General features: G+C 45.8%; 2 protein-coding genes across 3 annotated transcripts; both read left to right on the top strand.

Moving 5' to 3' along the window:
• The first annotated feature begins 287 nt into the window (after window positions 1-287).
• Window positions 288-2064, top strand: LOC9650036 (guard cell S-type anion channel SLAC1). Its single transcript, XM_024662982.1, has 4 exons — window positions 288-688; window positions 749-1519; window positions 1579-1610; window positions 1670-2064. The coding sequence occupies exons 1-4, from the start codon at window positions 302-304 to the stop codon at window positions 2031-2033; spliced, it is 1554 nt and encodes a 517-aa protein (XP_024518750.1). The 5' UTR covers window positions 288-301; the 3' UTR covers window positions 2034-2064.
• A 582-nt stretch (window positions 2065-2646) lies between these two features.
• Window positions 2647-5702, top strand: LOC9630325 (cyclic nucleotide-gated ion channel 2). Of its 2 annotated transcripts, none has more exons than XM_024663019.1 (8): window positions 2647-2921; window positions 2976-3549; window positions 3601-3819; window positions 3873-4183; window positions 4232-4340; window positions 4397-4633; window positions 4692-4778; window positions 4844-5702. In XM_024663019.1, exons 2-8 carry the CDS (start codon window positions 2977-2979, stop codon window positions 5372-5374), a joined length of 2067 nt encoding a protein of 688 aa, XP_024518787.1. In that variant the 5' UTR covers window positions 2647-2921; window position 2976; the 3' UTR covers window positions 5375-5702. The 2 variants fall into 2 exon arrangements, with proteins under 2 accessions (XP_024518787.1, XP_024518788.1); XM_024663020.1 differs by lacking the exon at window positions 2647-2921 and having other exon boundaries at window positions 3171-3284; window positions 3344-3549.
• The last annotated feature ends 11216 nt before the right edge of the window (window positions 5703-16918 follow it).

Here is a 16918-nt window from a genome sequence, read left to right as displayed (position 1 = left end):
GATTGTTATGGGAGCATCGAATCTCTCGAGTGATCGATCGACGAGTATCTCCGATCGATCACCAAAAAGTTGATGGGGAGCACTCTTCCCTTTCCTCTTTAGCTCCCCGTGGCTTGGGCACTCCATGCATTTGGTGCCTGGCCTATAAGTAGATGATGATAGACCACTCTGGATGTGATCTGTGTGCTCGGCTCGCCTGTTTTTGGTCATGGCTGAGGAGAAGCTTCACTCCGATCGCTCCGACTCGTTTCGTGTCTTGGAGTTGGAAGCCAAGGACACGTTTAACGATGATCCCCGTCTCATGGATCAAGTGCACGAACCGGCCGGCAGCAAACAGTCCAAAAACTACCAGCGCTTCAGCTCGCAGCTCGGCAGCACCCCCAATCCGGATTTGCACCGATGGAGGAGAAGCTTCTCGGGTGTAATGCGACGGGAGGAGCCCCTGTCTCCGTGGAAGAGGCGCACTCCGGATACGTACACCATGTTCCAGACAAGGTCTCCCATGTCTAGGCTCAGTTTCAACTCAAGGAACCGCGACACCAGTGCCGCTGCTGCTGCCGCCGCCACCGCCGCCACCACCGCTGCTGCTGTTAATGGCGATCCCACCTCACCACGACCACTCGAGGCAAATGTCCCTGCGGGTCGATACCTTGATGCGCTTCAGGGACCCGAGCTGGAAGTTCTCAAGGTAAGTTTTACACTAACAAGGAGTAAAAGGTGATGAGCTGAATTTTAAACGTGCGCGCAGGAGAGTGAAGACTTGCTGCTCCCAACGGACCAGACGTGGCCCTTTTTGCTCCGCTTCCCCATCAACTCGTTCGGTATCGTGCTGGGTCTAGGCAGCCAGACCATCTTGTGGAAGAAGCTGTCCCTCATGCCTTCGATGCGCTTCCTTCACATCCCCCTCCACATTAACTTCGTCCTGTGGTGTGTCGCCTTGTGCGCCTACACCCTCATTTCCCTCACTTATGTGTGCAAGTGCATCTTCTACTTTGAGGCTGTGAGGCGTGAGTTCTACCACCCGGTGCGCATCAACTTCTTCTTTGCTCCCTGGGTGTGCGGCATGTTTCTCACGCTCGGGGTGCCCCCCACCATCGCCGCCTCAATCCATCCCGCCGCCTGGCTCGTCTTCATGTCGCCCCTGGTGGTGCTGGAGCTTAAGATCTATGGCCAATGGTTGTCCGGAGGGGAGCGGAGGCTGTCCAAGGTGGCCAACCCCGCCACGCACGTCTCCATTGTGGGCAACTTTGTGGGGTCGCTGCTGGGCGCCACAGTCGAGTGGAAGGAGCTCGCAACCTTCTTCTGGGCCGTGGGCATCGCGCACTATGTCGTCGTCTTCGTCACGCTCTACCAACGCTTGCCAACCAACGAGCTGCTGACGCGGGACATGCACCCTGTCTACTTCCTCTTTCTCGCAGTTCCCAGCACCGCTAGTGTTGCCTGGGAAAAGATCACCAGCGACTTTGGATACGTTTCCAAGCTCGTCTTTTTTCTCGGCCTCTTCTTGCTCTTCTCGCTGGTAGAAAAGCTCAAGCTTAGTCTCAAGTTGCTAACATCTAGCTCCGCTTTTACATGCAGGTTGTTCGCGTCAGTATCTTTCGTGGCTTCAAGTACTTACTTTAAAGCCCTCTCCATCATTTTGCTCTAACACGGCTGTGCTGTGCTACAGGTTCTCTTTGACGTGGTGGGCATACACATTCCCTCTCACGGCTGTTGCCATTGCCTCGATTCACTACGCAGTGAGAGAACCCGGCTTGTTTACGCAAGGCCTGGCCACAGTAATTTCATTCGTGGCGGTCACTGTTGTCTTCCTTTTGTTTGTCTTCACTCTCGTCCATGCGTTTGTGTGGAGGACACTCTTTCCGAACGACATTGCCATTGCAATCACGCGCAAGAAGCGCAGAGGCAAGCCCGCGAGAAAGAACATCCTACATAGCAGTGGTTCATTCGACAAAGAAACGAACCAGGCCATGGAGGACAATTCCAAGACCCGCAAAGTACCTTCTGTAACAATTTCGGTCGGCTGTAGCTAGGTAATAAGAATAGCAAGAACATGTTTACCTACCTACAGTTATAGCATGCGCGCTCGGCATTTATCTGAATGGCTACATTTTGGTGTCATGTGCTTGTCCCTTTTTCCCCAGTAGATCTCTTGAGTATATTACATGTACTTTTAAACTCCATCAATCCTAGCGGCACCTCGGTTTCACCTTCTTCTTGGTTGGTGCTCACAAGCTGTTAAACCCAGGATTCAGCTGCCACGGAACTAATAACTCTACATTAAACTGAAAATCAGCTTCAAACAACTTCAAGCTTCCAAATTTATGAAATTCGAACAGAAAAGCAAAAGCTGCCGTGCTTTCTGGAGCTACTGGAATGTCCCATGTGGCTGATATTAATGAGATCCTGTCCACGAGTGCTGTTACTTTCACCCACACTTCTAAAGTCTTTAAATGACGTTTTAGTTCTGATGTCGCTATCAACGCTGATGTTATAAATATCGTTGTACACAACACCATTGCCTTGTACTATGATAAGAAAAAAATGGCCACAGGCCACTTATTTCCTGTCAATGAAAAATAGAAATAAAAAATTCGATAGTCGCGACAAAGAGAAAATGCAAAAGATGGCCTTGTAGAAACAGCAAAGGGTGCACTTGTATCTTGTTTTCTTCCTTGAAATGCGAAGCGAATGTTTCTTGCGCTGCAAAGAAATTTGAGATGCTAGTTTTCGAACTTGTACCTGCGATGCTCAGTGTTCACTCTTTAGCTCTATGAACCAAATGCCATGGCGTTATGTTGGCCCGATTGGATGGAGAAGAAGAATTAAAGGAGGCAAGGGAAACGGATGATCTGATGTTAGCCATCCTCTGTATCCTTGTGACTTCGATCGGTGGCTCTCAAATTCACTAGCTTGTCTAAGTAATTGATCACATCGAAATGACTTCTCCCCGCCTCACCCTTCTTTTGATGCAGGATGTCTTCCGTGGTGCAAAGAGTAGCTGCTTTGTTCAACTTCTGGAAAAGGATTCCGGGAGACAAGCCTAGAGATCGCTTTGACTTAAGCTTGTCATCCGGTCCTACTACACGGCCATTGTCAACCACCAGCGGCAGTAGCAGCGGCGCACAGCCAGAAACGAGCAACAAACCCGAGCCTGGATCTAGTGAGAGCCGCAGCTGGATCTTTGGTCAAGTCCTGGACCCAAGAAGCAGGTATATCCGTGCTTGGAACCGGCTCTTCCTTGTATCTCGTGGGCTCAGCTTAGCAATCGATCCCCTATTCCTGTATGTCGTTTCGATCGATGAGGACTCCACCTGCCTTCATGTTGACGGGTGGTTTGCAGCACTGGTGACCATTCTTCGGGCAGCGATCGATGTCATGCTGCTGTGGCATGTCCGGCTGCAGCTCAAGCTTGCATTCGTGTCTAAGAAGAGCCTTGTCGTTGGGAGGGGAAAACTGGTGTGGGACGGTAAGAAGGTAGCATTGCATTACATTCAGCAACGTGAGGGCTTCCTCTGCGACGTTCTGGTTATGCTGCCGATCATGGAGGTAATTGAAAATGAACGAGATCCATTCGAACACTGACTACACATTCTGCAGGTTCTGATCTGGCTGATAGTTCCAGGGATGATCACAAAGCGTAACCAGGGAATTCACATGATGAGCCTCGTTCTCTTCGTTTTTATTCTCCAGTACCTGCCTAAGGTGTCACACTTGGTTCTTCTCATGCGAAGAATGCAACATGTGACAGGCTACATTTTTAGCAGCGCATGGTGGGGATTTGTCCTCAATCTCACAGCCTACTTCATTGCCTCGCATGTAAGCTTCACTCACTACATTCACATTTACTTACTCTGGTCTGTATCGTCCAGGTCGCAGGAGCTTGCTGGTATCTACTGGGTCTTCAGCGTATTGAGACATGTATGCACGTTCAGCTCGAAAAGAAGGGGTTTCGATCCTCATGGCTAGGTTGCCACAAACCTATCTCGTTTGGACATGCCCCAGTCAAAGGATCAACTACATCACCTCTCAGCATTAACTCGGCCGCCTTCATCTCATGCATTTCCAACTATACCAACACTTTTAGCTACGGAATCTACCAGCCAACAATACCTCTGGCCCTCACCAGGAACTGGCTGGAACGGATAAGCTACCCAATTTTTTGGGGTCTCATGACATTGAGGTAAGAGCCTCTTCCCTTAAAGCCATTTGAATCAGGGCCAATGTGCAGCTCATTTGGAAACTTGGAGCCCACCAACCATGTACCAGAGGTTGCATTCAGCATCATTGTCATCACCTGTGGCCTATTGCTCTTCACACTTCTCATTGGAAACATTCAGGTGTTGAGAATATTATTTGATGTTTAAGGACTAACAGCAACCATGTCAAACGGCAGATGTTTCTCTATTCTATGACTTCAAAGAAAGAAGAAATGCAGCTTAAGATGAGGGACCTGGAGCACTGGATGAAGAGGCGTCAGCTTCCAACTCGCCTCAGGCACCGTGTCCGACATTACGAGCGGCAGAAATGGGCTTCCACCCGGGGTGTAGACGAGCATGCCATGGTTTGTGACTTGCCAGATGGCATCAAACGAGACATCAAGAGGCATCTCTGTCTCGACCTTGTTCGACAGGCAAGCACTGCAATGATAAAGATTAGTCAATATCCATTCCTACTGTTAAATTATGCAGGTCCCACTGTTTGGACAGATGGACGAAGTGGTTCTAGACAATATTTGCGACCGCGTGAAGCCAATCCTTTATATCAAGGACGAAATCGTAAGAAGCTCCACTGTAATCTTTGTTTTTATTAACGCCGGCTGCTCTGAAAATGTGCACGTCAGATTATGAGAGAAGGCGACCCCGTGCTACGCATGCTATTTATGGTCCGTGGGCAACTTGAGAGCGTGTATCGAGTGGGCAAGAGCAAAATGAGCACTGTCACACTGGGCCCTGGCAACTTTTGTGGGGAAGAACTTCTACCGTGGTGCCTATACAGGTCATCCGACACAATTGCGAGTTTGCCACCCTCCATTGCCACCATCAGCTGCCTGGAATCAGTGGAGGCGTTTGGCCTTGAAGCCGAAGACTTGAAGTACGTGACGCAGAACTTTCAGCACACCTTCATCAACGAGAAGCTGAGGCACACTACCCGGTACTACTCGCCTGGATGGCGGACCTGGGCAGCTGTAAACATCCAGCTTGCATGGAGGCGTTACAAGTACCACAAGGCCCTGGCTCTTGACATGCCACGTCAGGGTGGCTTTGTCCGAAAGGCAAGTGAAGCGTCACTCCGGAAGGATTTGCTCCGGATGTACGCAGCTATGATGGTGTCACCAAAACCTCGAGACGCAACAGCACTGCAGAGAGTATAACTATTTTCAACTCGTGGAGAAGCCTATCGCTTAGAAAAGGTCTAGAAGGGCTTTGTTTCCAAGTCTACCTTATTAAACACAGCCCAGCCTGGCGCTTGACATGCCACGTCAGGGTGGCTTTGTCTGAGAGGCAAGTGAAGCCTCAAGGATTGCTCCGGATTTATGCAGCTATGATGGTGTCACCGAAACCCCAGCACCGCAGAGAGTATAACTATTTTCAAATCGTCTAGGAGCCTATCGCTTAGAAAAGCTCTAGAAGAGTCTGCCTCAAACACAGCACAGATCTCTGGACCAGATAATTTATTCAAAGATATTCGTTTTACAAACATTTTTATAGAGCCGTAAACACAGCCAAGCTCCATATCCAGGACTGACTCTAGAAACTTGGATCATGATAGAATAACCTGTGTTTGGAAAACAGAAAAAAAGAGGTAAATAACCTTGAGAGGTTAAGCAATTCCTTCACAGATCCTTTTACTCTGAGCTCCAGATATAATACGGTTATTACTCTGCTAGAATCAAACACTTGGTAGAAAAGCTTTTAAGAGTGCTTTGCAGCACATTCAGCAATAAACATTTGATTTCTAGCAAAGATTTGTGTTTGCTTTGTATATGCAGGAATCATTTTTATTTTTTACTGAATTTTTCTTGTGCTGGAAAACGGTGGGCCTAGCCTGAATCTGGGTGGCAGTAGGTTCACCAGGGAGGAATCAGGCTCGGCACACACCTGTGGGCACAAGTTAAATCTTAAAAAACACATGTGAATGTATAATTTTCATTAAAAGTTTTCAAAACTTACAAACATGTTTTGAAACCATTTTTTTTTGGCATGGTCATGTTTTTCATGCCACATATGAAAAAAAAACAATGCTACATGGAAAATGTAATGCACCATAGCCATTTTAAACATTAACACAGTGATGGGTTTAGGTTTCCGGGTACTTCACTTCAGTGTCTTTTTAATGGTGTGAGTGGCACTTTTGATGATCATTAGCAGCATGCAGTCTTGTAAGTGAGGACTATGACAATGATTTTATGCTCCAGTTATTTTCCATGAACGGGGACCAATTTTGCAGTGCAAGAGATTGTTTTGTGTGCTATTGATCACTAACGGCTTGACACAGTCTTATAGATGACCCACATGGCAAGTGCTATATGAGTGGGAAGTTTGTCAATGAATGAGGAGGCTTTTGTATGGGTAAATGCCAAATCAATAGAAGGTTACAAAATGAGGGATCTCATTAGATCTATTAGTGTGGACTGCTGCACATTGCACCATTATCTTAAAAGTATAGGCTAGAAAGGAAGTGTACCCAATGAAGACTCTTGTGGATGTTGAAGTGCTTCTTTGGCATATTCTTTCATAGCCTAAGAACATGATAAAGTGGGTGGTTTCTTATGCAAATGGTAAACTAAGAGATGTTGGTTATTGAGTTAGTCAAGATGTGTTGGGCTGTATTTGTTTGGAGCATGTTTTGTGGAGGTGACTAGAGCCAATTCCTATATATGTTTCAATGTGGAGTCACCTATAGAGCTCTACTGCATTGATAGTAAGTTTCCCACACCATGTCAAATTTATGGTCTTGGCACAATATTTTTCTATAGTGTATTGCCTTGGGGCATCCATTTATATGAAACTATTGATGTATGTCATAAATGTGATTTCGAGTATCAAAAGATACTTGTCAGTAAATCTTTATAAACACTCTCTTTTTATTGTCATAATAACAGAGATTGGTACAATTGGATCCCTTTATTAACCCCTCTTGTGTTAATGGAGTTAATTGAACATCTTAAGTGTACTTAGACCGGATGAACATAAGAATGGAATTCTTATGTGCTATTAACTAAGGATACATAAAGAGTTTCCTTTTTTAGTGACAAGAACCCTCATGTATTAAGACTAGTCCTTTAATACCACTACATAATATCTTACTATATTCACTAAACATACCTTATATGTTAGTCTTGTTATGGTTTTATATATTATTTATGGTAAGTGTCTAAATATACTTGAGGGCATATTTTGCAATCTAATATCATTCCACATTTAGCAAGTTTAAAAGTTTGTCCTAAAAACTCTCCTAGGATTGGCTTGAAAGCATAAACCATGTGTTCCTCGGGGGGGGGGGGGCTATACGGGGTTCCAAGTGTATAATAGGGATAGTAGTTGGAAGTATATGCCAACCATCTAAGACATTAATTTATCTTTAATTGAGTTGTTCTATATCTAGCTTAGTGTGAGACACAAAATCCCTAGGCCCCAAAGTGGAGCTGGAAGGGCGCCACGTGGTAGTGGCCGAAGCGAAAACCAAACGAGCGTAACACGTTTGGACCAAAAGCTCCGACTTGAAAAGTCAAGAGCGGGAGTGAAACTCCCAACGAAGTGCTCGAGGAACGAGCACGAAGCGAGCAAAAGGCGAGGCTCCAAAAAGGGACCCAAAGGGACCAACACATGACACGTGGGAGTGTCCGAGATGGACTCGAGTTGGAGTCCGAAGTGGAGTCCGAGATGGACCCGAGTTGGAGTCTGAAGTGGAGTCCGAGATGGACCCGAGTTGGAGTCCGAAGTGGAGTCCGAGATGGACCCGAGATGGAGTCCGAGATGGAGTCCGAAGTGGAGTCCGAGGTGGACCCGAGATGGACCCGAGTTGGAGTCCGAAGTGGAGTCCGAGATGGACCCGAGATGGAGGCCGAGATGGAGTCCGAGATGGAGTCCGAGGTGGACCCAAGATGGACCCGAAATGGAGTCCGAGATGGAGTCCGAGATGGAGTCCAAGATGGAGTCCGAGATGGAGTCCGAAGTCGAGACCGAGACCGGGACCGAGACCGAGACCGAGACCGAGATCGGGACCGAGACCGAGACCGAGCCCGAGGCCGAGTCCGAGTCCGAGTCCGAGTCCGAAGCTTGAGAGGGTGAAAGCCCAAAGCGTTCGTCTCCCAGACCCTGGGGGGTTTGGTGAGCTCCAAAAGTATAGTAGGGGGAGGACTGCAGTGGAGCCAGTTTGGCCAGGAAAGGCCAGTTTGGCCCAGGAAGGCCGGACCCAGTGTTGGGTGATGAGCTGCCCACTGGGAAGTCCAAGACTAGAGTGAACACGGACCGACAAGCGGGGTAGCTTGGTGAAGTGTTCAAGAGCCGGCTCTAGTTCCCCCGGGAGATCGACTGGCCGATGCTCCCAGTCCAAGTGTGGGTGGCACTACCTACTTGGATACCAGGCGTGGCTCAACGGAACCTCGCTCTAAGCCCATGGCTAGAGCACTTAAGGGCAGAAGGCGAGGAGAGTACCCAGGTGGCTCGCGTAAGGCCACGGTGTTCCGAAATGTTGCCCCAAAGGCCCAGACTGTGGAAAGGAAGAAGAGCAGTCCTCTGGGGTAGTGACCAAGGACACAGTCGTGTGGTGAGGAAGTCCCAGAGGACCGTGGGACTTAGTGGTCGGGCCTGTGGGTCTCGATCAAGTGGCAGTATTGGCAAACACGGCCAGGGGCAGAAAGGGACTTAGTGGGGACTGACAGAGGGATATTGGGGAAGGCTATTCCCCTTGTCGGTGGGCATCCTAAGGGTGCTAAGGAGTGGATCTCAGATGACCACTCACAGATGGTTTGCCTAGTCTTGGAGAGCCAAGACTGTGATGCAAATGGTAATGGACTACCAGTGTGGCAAAGGTGATTGGGCATGGCCTTAGCGTAATGGGCTGGCATGTTGGTGGTACCTTTGAGTGTCGGTCATGGGATCGGACATGTGGAGCACTTGGACCAAGTGCAAATGTTGAGTGGCATGGATGCCATTCTCGGGGCTAGCAAGTCCCAAGTCCTGGATTGGACTTATGGAGGTTGTGAATGAGACTCCTCCAAGTGGTCGGAGGTGTGGTTAAGTGACTAAAGTAGAATGGAAAATTTAGTCGCTTACACTTAGGTCTAAGCCCAAGTTCTATGGTTCTTTTATCGGTGGGGTACCTCCTCATGATAGGCCAGTAGTTTCCAAAAATTGTTGTTTGCATGCAAGAGCTAGATATGGGGAGTTTGTGCTTATAGGGGATATTGAGTATATACCAAATGGGCTTGGAGTTTAGCTCCAAATTTAAGAATTGTCTCAATGATTCTTGTCCAACTTTTGTTAGAGTTTCTAACTCTAATTGCATACGTAGGGATTTTTTTAGTAAATCCAAAGCAACTTATGTAATATTAGTTAAATTGCACCATTGGGAACATTGTATGAATGTTCATTTATTGATGGAAGCATGTATGAACTTAGTGACATGGCAAAAAAGAACTATATTGATGATGTTGAAACCTCTAAATGAGTGAATCAAGAAGTAGAAAATCCTACTAGAGATGTTACAGAAGAGGCTAAAGTTGAGTCAAAAGAGGAATAGCTTGATACTACAACATTAGAGTGTAGCATTTGCAAATTAAAGAGGGAAAACAAGAAAAAGGAGAAGCTAAAGCAGCTAAACTAGCTAAACTTTAGCAATTAAACTCCTTTTTAAGTTTTGAGGACAATGAAGTTCTACAATTGCCTCTAGTTGCACGAATTTCAAAGTTCAAGCCCTTGCAACCACCTAATTGTAGAGGCATGTGGGATTATCAAGTTTTAGAAGACTGGGTCTACAATATAGAAAAATATTTTATAGCAGAAAACATGAATGATCATGTGAAGATTGCATGTGTGCAATCCTTTCTCACCGATCATACCAAATGGGTTATAAGGGGTTCTAAGTGTATAATAAGGATAGTAGTTGGAAGTATAGCCAACCATTTAAGACATTAATTTATCTTTTATTGGGTTGTTTTACATCTAGCTTAGGTCTAAGCCCAAATTCCATGGTTCTTTTGTCGGTGGGGTACCTCCTCATGATAGGCCAGTAGTTTCTAGAAATTATGCCAGACTCCATGTGACATTGTTTTGCATGCAAGAGCTAGATATGGGGAGTTTGTGCTTATAGGGGATATTAAGTATATACCAATTAGGCTTGGAGTTTGGCTCCAAATTTAAGAATTGTCTCAACAATTCTTATCCAACTTTTGTCAGAGTTTCTAACTCTAATTGCATATGTAGGGATTTTTTTAGTAAATCCAATGCAACTTATGTAAGATTAGTTAAATTGCACCATTGGGAACATTGTATGAATGTTCATTTATTGATGGAAGCATGTATGAACCTAGTGATATAGCAAAAAAGAACTATACTAATGATGTTGAAACCTTTAAATAAATGAAGCAAGAAGTGGAAAATCCTACTAGAGATGCTACAGAAGAGGCTAAAGTTGAGTCAAAAGAGGAATAGCTTGATACTATAGCATTATAGTGTAGCATTTGCAAATGGAAGTTCACAAATTAAAGAGGGAAAACAAGAAAAGGAGAAGCTAAGGCAGCTAAACCAGTTAAACTTTAGCAATTAAACTCCTTTTTAAGTTTTGAGGACAATGAAGTTCTGCAATTGCTTCTAGTTGCACGAATTTCAAAGTTCAAGCCCTTGAAACCACCTAATTGTAGAGGCATGTGGGATTATTAAGGTTTAGAAGACTAGGTCTAAAATATAGAAAAATATTTTATAGCAGCAAACATGAATGATCATGTGAAGATTGCATGTGTGCAATCCTTTCTCACCGATCATACCAAAACTTGGTAGCACCATGTATGTGTTGAAAAAGGGTAGAATAGAAGCTAGACTAAGATATAGTCTTGTATCTATAAAGAATACTTGTCAGATGATCTTTCTTTGAGACTTCATGTAGAGTTGTGGTAGTTAAAGTAGTGTGTAGACTTTATACACTACATTAATGTGTTTACTTAGAAACACACTTCTTGAAAGGTTTAAGTTTACTTTCTTGCAATAAGATTTTGAAGTTTAAGCCAAAGACTTATTTGAAATTTAGAGAGGCAGCACAAGAAGTTGCCTTCAATGACTCGCTTCTGAAACAATATTAACAACTATATGTTGGTACCTCATACAAGAATAAGAACTCTAGGAATAAATAAAGTAATAAAAAACAAAAGGTGGAAGGAAAATTCTACTCTAGAGGCTCATAAGTGACAATTAATAAGGGTGGGGGTTAGTGACCACTAGTAGCTTCTTTTAATCCTAAGCCCTTTATTCCTCCTTATAGTGGGTATAAGTAGTAGTAGCTTGTGAAACTTATTCCTAGTGGAATGGGTAGTGGGTCATTGTTTCCATTATGAAGAGGTAGGACAAAGGTCCTTGGAATGCCCTACCAAACATAAGACAAAATCTTGTATCAATGTCATAAAAAAATACGGTTGTGGTGAAGTTGAAGGGATTGATAAATTAGTTAATGCAGTCTATGAGGAAGAGGAGGTGAGGTCCTTTCCTTAAGTTTTTCTCGCAATCAATGTGTAAGGAACCAACTCCCCGAGATGTCGAAGGCTAAAGGATCCCCAAAAGCACGACTAAAATGATAAAGAGTTTATCGGATGAGACTGAATCCGAGATTAAGTCCGAAACCGACTCTAAGACTGAGTTCAAGACGGAGTCCAAGATCAAGTTTGAAACCAAGTTCGAGACCGAGTCCGAGATCCAAGATTAGGTCCAAGAGCAAGTTTGAGATCAAGTCCAAAACAGAGTCCAAGGTCAGGTCCGAGATTGAGTTCGAGATCGAGTCTGAAACTGAGTCCGAGACCGAGTCCGAAGTCAAGTTTGAGACCGAGTCTAAATACTAATACAGGTCGTGGGGTGAAAGCCCAAAGCATGTGTCTCCTGGGAGGGGGGCTGCAGGGGGTTCCAAAAGTGGGGGTTCTAAAAGTTCCATGATCAAATCTTATTGTACTAATGGATGTTAAGAATTTAGAGGTTTGGTGTACTTGGCTGCTTGTGCCTATAGGGAGTATAGCTGAACCTTAAGACGAATTTAACCCGGGGAGGGGGATTGGGAGAGAATTTGGGAATCCATAGATGGATGGCTAACACTCCATTACTCGTGAAATGAGTTGTTGGACCAAGGAAGACCAAGTGGGAGTTGGTACAATAGGCGGGAACTTTGGCGAGGGACTTTAACTAAGGTTAAGGTTGTAGTGGTCGGATAGACAAGGTAAGCCAGCAAGTTGGGAAGGAAAAATCTGTGGCTTACACAATGCAAGCACTAATTCATTGATGTTTGTTAGAATTGAAAGCTGAGCAAATGTCACCTATACACTTCCAATTTGTGGAAGGTGGGCAAGTAGCTAAGAAATTTATAAGCAACTAAAGAGAATAATTTGAGAGATGGTCCATAAGGGTTATACATAAAGGGAAAGGGCTTATAAACAAAAGTGCATTTACGTTTTAGTCAATTAAAAGTCTTTGGAATTTAAGGTTAATTGTCCTTGGATTTGAGTAATACTAAATAAGGTGAACTCCCAAGAAGTCCAAACTCACAAGTTTACATTTGATATTGAAGTAGAATTAGTCCTTTATGTAGTTCCCAAGTACAAACCAAAGCCCCCACCAATCCTCAAGGGAGTGAATGATTATAAGATGGTGGAGGATTGATTTTATGATATGGAGGATTACTTCCAAGCGTTGCGGTTACCGAGCTTGAAAAAGGTTTCATATGCAAAACCATACTTGGCAAATAATGCTAAATCTTGGTGGAGAACGACAGAGGCCAACAAAGGACCGGTAGCCACCTGGGAAATGATGAAAGCAAGGATCTGTGCAACCTACGTTCCTCCGAATGCTACTCTGCACCTAAGGGATGAGTTGAGTAGGCTGAAGTAGACCGAAATCATTCAAGAGTATGTGAATATATTTATGGCAAAAAGGATATTTGTCACAGACATGGGTGATATGGATGCATTCCATGGCTTCATATCAGGCTTACAAACCTGGGCTCATGGCGAGATGATACATTGGAACCTAACCAACTACAAGGAAGCGTTGGATGTAATTATCAAAGTGCATTTCAATAATAACCTGTGAAAGGGGAACACAATGGGGTTAGGGTCCATGTTTGTCAAACCAAAGGGGACATATGGCAAAGGGAAATTCAAGAAAAGTTTCTCTAAGAATGAGTCTTTGGGGTTCTGAAAAGGTAGATTTGATGGCCAACGAGCAAGTAGGTGGGGGAGTCAAGCAAAAAGGGACAAACCCAAGGATGAAAAGGTCAAGTTTACTAGTAGTATAGGAAACAACATATGCTTCAATTGTAGTGAAGTGGGACACTTTTCAAGGGAATGTCCCTACTCGAAGAAGGCCAAAGTCAATATGGCCATTAAGTTGGGTGAAATCTAAACTAAGGTATGTGATCCAGTCCCTAGCTCAAAGTTACTCATTACACGAGTAATTTTGGCAGAGAGTTGTTCGTGACATCTACTAGCCCTTCGAAGGAAGCTCAGAAGTAGCTTTGTTAAGATCCTTATTTACACAGGTGTTTCGAATAATTTTATAGCTACAGACATAGTTTGGCAAGTAGGACTAATGGTGTAGTGGTTGGGTGAACCAATGACTATAGAGTTTATTCAAGGTAGCCAAAGCACCGATAAGGTACTTTAATAAGCAAGAGTCAAAGTAGGGACATAGAAAGTAGATATGGATTTCACCATGTTGGATGTGGCGGGATTTGACATAATTTTCATGATGGATTGGTTCAATTGGTTTGTGGTAACCTTATATGGACAAGGTAGGAACCTTGTGGTACTGGTGAATGCTCAGGGAGAACGATCTAGGGTGGAGGCCTAGGATTTAAAGTTAGGGCAATGTAAGGCTAAAGACTTCTACTTGAACCTGGTGTCCACGAGAGGACAACTCACTAAAGGAATTAAGGTAGTATTTTTGTGCTTACTCTCAGTGAAGAGTGACAAAAAGACGGGAACAAAAAAAGTATCTTTAGTGATCTAGTAGGTGTTTGACCAATTCTAAGATACCATGCCGAAGGAGCTACTAGTAAGATTACCCCCCAAACAACTGATAAAACATAAGATTGAGCTGGTTGAGGGTGCTAAGGCGGTGTGTGAGACACAAAATCCCTAGGACCCAAAGTAGAGCCGGAAAGGGCACCACGTGGTAGTGGCTGAAGCGAGAGCCAAACGAGCGTAACACGTTTGGACCAAAAGCTCCGACTTGAAAAGTCAAGAGCGGGAGTGGAATTCCCAACGAAGTGCTCGAGGAACGAGCACGAAGTGAGCAAAAAGCGAGGCTCCAAAAAGGGACCCAAAAGGACCAACACATGACACGTGGAAGTGTCCGAGATGGACTTGAGTTGGAGTCCGAAGTGGAGTCTGAGATGGACTCGAGTTGGAGTCCGAAGTGGAGTCCGAGATGGACCCGAGTTGGAGTCCGAAGTGGAGTCCGAGATGGACCCGAGTTGGAGTCCGAAATGGAGTCCGAGATGGACCCGAGTTGGAGTCCAAAATGGAGTCCGAGATGGACCCGAGATGGAGTCCGAGATGGAGTCCGAGATGGAGTCCGAAGTCGAGACCGAGACCGGGACCGAGACCGAGACCGAGACCGAGATCGGGACCGAGACCGAGACCGAGGCCGAGGCCGAGGCCGAGGCCGATAACAAGGCCGAGCCCGAGTCCGAGTCCGAGTCCGAGTCCGAGTCCGAGTCCGAGTCCGGAGCCTGAGAGGGTGAAAGCCCAAAGCGTTCGTCTCCCAGACCCTAGGGGGTTTGGTGAGCTCCAAAAGTATAGTAGGGGGAGGACTGTAGTGGAGCCAGTTTGGCCAGGAAAGGCCAGTTTGGCCCAGGAAGGCCGGACCCAGTGTTGGGTGATGAGCTGCCCACTGGGAAGTCCAAGACTAGAGTGAACACGGACCGACAAGCGGGGTAGCTTGGTGAAGTGTTCAAGAGCCGGCTCTAGTTCCCCCGGGAGATCGACTGGCCGATGCTCCCAGTCCAAGTGTGGGTGGCACTACCTACTTGGATACCTGGTGTGGCTCAATGGAACCCGCTCTAAGCCCATGGCTAGAGCACCCAAGGGCAGAAGGCGAGGAGAGTACCCAGGTGGCTCGCGTAAGGCCACGGTGTTCCGAAATGTTGTCCCAAAGGCCCAGACGGTGGAAAGGAAGAGGAGCAGTCCTCTGGGGTAGTGACCAAGGACACAGTCGTGTGGTGAGGAAGTCCCAGAGGACCGTGGGACTTAGTGGTCGGGCCTGTGGGTCTCGATCCAGTGGCAGTGTTGGCAAACACGGCCAGGGGCAAAAAGGGACTTAGTGGGGACTAACAGAGGGATATTGGGGAAGGCTATTCCCCTTGTCGGTGGCCATCCTAAGGATGCTAAGGAGTGGATCTGAGATGACCACTCACGGATGGTTTGCCTAGTCTTGGAGAGCCAAGACGGTAATGCAAGTGGTATTGGACTACCAGTGTGGCAAAGGTGATTGGGCATGGCCTTAGCGTAATGGGCTGCTATGTTGGTGGTACCTTTGAGTGTCCGTCATGGGATCGGACACGTGGAGCACTTGGACCAAGTGCAAATGTTGAGTGGCATGGATGCCATTCTCGGGGCTAGCAAGTCCCAAGTCCTGGATTGGACTTATGGAGGTTGTGAATGAGACTCCTCCAAGTGGTCAGAGGTGTGGTTAAGTGACTAAAGTAGAATGGAAAATTTAGTCGCTTACACGGTGCTCAAGGTGGACCCTGAGAAGGTCCAAGTGATCCAGGAATGAGAATGACCATCGAATGTACATGAATTAAGGGCATTCTTGGGGCTATGCAACTATTACTGAAAATTTATCAAACACTATTTGAGAGTAACCCTACCTTTAATAGATCAAATGGGAAAAAATAAAATGGTATGGACAGCAGAATGCGAGGCAGTATTTATCCACCTTAATGGGAAGTTGAGGAAGGCTCCCATGTTGGCGTTACCAGACTTTAGTTTCCACTCTCGGAAGGGAAACTGACTGTGGTGCTCTTAGCTCATGTGGAATGGTGCCCCACTTGTGTTCCTTGCAACTCATTGGTCTTCGCCCTTTCTAGGGGCTTGGGCCTTCCCTTCAGGATGGAAGTGGGGGAATAGGAGTACCTATATTGGGCCATTAGGCCACGGTGTTTCCCCCCGGTGTCCTGAAGAAAGTGTCGCACCTAAGGCCTTGGATTTAGAGGGTCCCATGATCAAGTTTTGTTGTACTAATGGATGTTAGGAATCTAGAGGCTTGGTGTGCTTGGTTGCTTATGCTTGCGGGGAGTGTAGGTGAACCTTAAGTTCAATCTAACCCGGGGAGGGGGATTGGGAGAGAATTTGGGACCGTGGATGGATGGCTAACACTCTGTTGTTTGTGTAGTGAGTTGCTGAGACTAAGTAGGACTAAGTAGGAATTAGTACAATAGGCGGGAACTTTGGTGAGGGACCTTAACTAAGGCCAAGGCTGTGGTGGTTAGATAGATAAGGTAAGTTAGCAATTTGGGAAGGAAAAATTTATGGCCTACACAATGCAAGCATTAATCCATTGATGTTTGTTAGAATTGAAAGCTGAGCAAGTGTCACTTATACATTTCCAATTTGTGGAAGGTGGGCAAATAGCCAAGAAATTTATGAGTAATTATAAGCAACTAAAGAGAATAATTTGAGAGATGGTCCATAAGGGTTATATATAAAGGGAAAGGG

Source organism: Selaginella moellendorffii, unplaced genomic scaffold (genome assembly GCF_000143415.4).
Source record: "Selaginella moellendorffii unplaced genomic scaffold, v1.0 SELMOscaffold_95, whole genome shotgun sequence".
Taxonomy (NCBI): Eukaryota; Viridiplantae; Streptophyta; class Lycopodiopsida; order Selaginellales; family Selaginellaceae; genus Selaginella; species Selaginella moellendorffii.
The sequence above is the reverse complement of the archived record's forward strand: the minus strand, read 5'-3'. Positions and strand labels throughout refer to the sequence as shown.